General features: G+C 65.5%; 1 protein-coding gene across 1 annotated transcript; it reads left to right on the top strand.

Annotated features, from left to right (window-relative positions):
- The first annotated feature begins 471 nt into the window (after positions 1–471).
- Positions 472–1,779, top strand: LOC135541146 (uncharacterized). The gene has a single exon (XM_064967258.1). The coding sequence runs from the start codon at positions 472–474 to the stop codon at positions 1,777–1,779; it is 1,308 nt and encodes a 435-aa protein (XP_064823330.1).
- The last annotated feature ends 680 nt before the right edge of the window (positions 1,780–2,459 follow it).

The following is a 2,459-nucleotide window of genomic DNA, read 5'->3' as shown; positions in this document are numbered from 1 at the left end:
AGCCTGTCTGGTCATTCAGCCCAGCCTGGCCGGTCATTCAGCTCAGACTGGCCGGTCATTCAGCTGGTCCCAAAGCAGCACTGCAACAGAGGCCTGGGACACAGCTAGCAGTAAACCCAGTCATTCAGCCCAGCTTGTTCAGTCATTCGGCCCGGCCAGTCATTCGGCCCGGCCAGTCATTCGGCCCGGCCAGTCATTCGGCCCGGCCCGGCCAGTCATTCGGCCCGGCCAGTCATTCGGCCCGGCCCGGGCCAGTCATTCGCCCGCCAGTCATTCAGCCCGGCCAGTCATTCGCCCGCCTGTCAGTCATTCGCCCGCCAGTCATTCGCCCGCCCGGTCCAGTCATTCGGTCCGGCCCGCCAGTCATTCGCCCGCCTGGCCAGTCATTCGCCCGGCCAGTCTGGTCATTCGCCCGCCCGCCCAGCCAGTCATTCGCCCGCCCGCCCAGCCAGTCATTCGCCCGGTCCAGTCATGTCATTCGGCCCGGCCAGTCATGTCATTCGCCCGGCCAGTCATGTCATTCGGCCCGCCAGTCATGTCATTCGCCCAGCCCGGTCCAGTCATGTCATTCGCCCGGCCAGGCCTGTCTGGTCATTCGCCCGCCAGTCATTCGCCCGCCCGGCCAGTCATTCAGCCCGCCTGTCCCGCCAGTCATTCGCCCGCCCGGTCCAGTCCATGTCGCCCGCCCGCCAGTCTGGTCATTCAGCCCGCCCGTCCAGTCATTCGCCCGCCCGGCCAGTCATTCGCCCGCCCGCCCGCCAGTCATTCGCCCGCCCGCCCGGCCAGTCATTCGCCCGGCCCGGCCAGTCATTCGGCCCGGCCAGTCATTCGCCCGGCCCGGCCAGTCATTCGCCCGGCCCGGCCAGTCATTCGCCCGCCCGGCCAGTCATTCGCCCGCCCGTCCCGGCCATGTCATTCGCCCGCCCGTCATGTCATTCGCCCGCCCGTCATGTCATTCGGCCCGGCCCGTCATGTCATTCGGCCCGGCCAGTCATGTCATTCGGCCCGGCCAGTCATTCGGCCCGGCCAGTCATTCGGCCCGGCCCGGCCAGTCATTCGGCCCGGCCCGGCCAGTCATTCGGCCCGGCCCGGCCAGTCATTCGGCCCGCCCGGCCAGTCATTCGGCCCGGCCCGGCCAGTCATTCGGCCCGGCCCGGCCAGTCATTCGGCCCGGCCCGGCCAGTCATTCGCCCGGCCAGTCATTCGCCCGCCCGCCAGTCATTCGCCCGCCAGTCATTCGCCCGGCCCGGCCAGTCATTCGGCCCGGCCCGGCCCGGCCAGTCATTCGGCCCGGCCCGGCCCGGCCAGTCATTCGGCCCGCCCGGCCAGTCATTCGCCCGCCAGTCATTCGCCCGCCAGTCATTCGCCCGGCCCGCCCGGCCAGTCATTCGGCCCGGCCCGCCCGGCCAGTCATTCGGCCCGGCCCGCCCGCTTGGCCAGTCATTCGGCCCTGGGCCCGGCCCGGCCAGTCATTCGCCCGGCCCGGCCAGTCATTCGCCCGGCCCGGCCAGTCATTCGCCCGCCCGGTCCAGTCATCATTCGCCCGGCCCGGCCAGTCATTCGGCCCGGCCCGGCCAGTCATTCGGCCCGGCCCGGCCAGTCATTCGGCCCGGCCCGGCCAGTCATTCGGCCCTGCTTGGCCAGTCATTTGGCCCGGCCAGTCATTCGGCCCGGCCAGTCATTCGGCCCGGCCCGGCCAGTCATTCGGCCCGGCCCGGCCAGTCATTCGGCCCGGCCAGTCATTTAGCCCAGCCTGTTCCGTCATTCAGCCCAGCCTGACCAGTCATTTAGCCCAGCTTGCTCCGTCATTCAGCCCAGCCCCCCCTGTTGATTCTCACTTGGCTCCAGACAGTAGCAGCTCCAGCAGTGGACACTCAGCCTCACAGCAGTACACAGAGAGCAGATGAGGGAGGAGAGAGGAGCTCAGCAGACCATGAAGGAGAGGGTGAGACGATACAATTGTGGAACAGTGAGAGGAAGTGAGAGCCAGCGAGAAAGAGAGGAGGCAGGGTGGGCTGAGTGCTCTGTCAGTCTTTCTGACAGACAGACCGACAGAGACGGATGTTGTAGTTGACTGTGAATGGTGGACTCTGGGCAATGAAGCTGTCTGTCTATCCTCATGAACAGTCTCTCTGTTAGAGATGCTGTGTCACTGCTGCTACCCGAACTCTAACCCTGTGCTGTCTACTTCTCTTTCCGGGATTCCTCCGGCATATTGGTGATTTAGCTCTTATGTTGCGTGTGGTCGTCTGGACGGCGGATAGAGTGAGAGGTAGGGGTGTGTGTGTGTGTGAACGTTTGTGTGCTGCAGGCTTGGTGATGCAGGTTGCTAGATGAAAGTAGAGGACTGCAGCAGCTGCTTTCTCTCTCTCTCTTATATAGTGATGTCATCCTAACTGATGCAGAGGTGCTGGAGGACAGAGTAGTTTTGTAAACAGAACAGACTGTGAACTAGGAGA

The sequence above is a fragment of the Oncorhynchus masou genome, chromosome 6, assembly GCF_036934945.1.
Source record: "Oncorhynchus masou masou isolate Uvic2021 chromosome 6, UVic_Omas_1.1, whole genome shotgun sequence".
In the NCBI taxonomy this organism is placed as follows: domain Eukaryota; kingdom Metazoa; phylum Chordata; class Actinopteri; order Salmoniformes; family Salmonidae; genus Oncorhynchus; species Oncorhynchus masou.
The sequence above is the reverse complement of the archived record's forward strand: the minus strand, read 5'-3'. Positions and strand labels throughout refer to the sequence as shown.

Bases quoted from the DNA above. Each gene is read 5' to 3' on its own strand.
- LOC135541146 (XM_064967258.1), top strand. From the start codon at position 472: ATGTCATTCGGCCCGGCCAGTCATGTCATTCGCCCGGCCAGTCATGTC.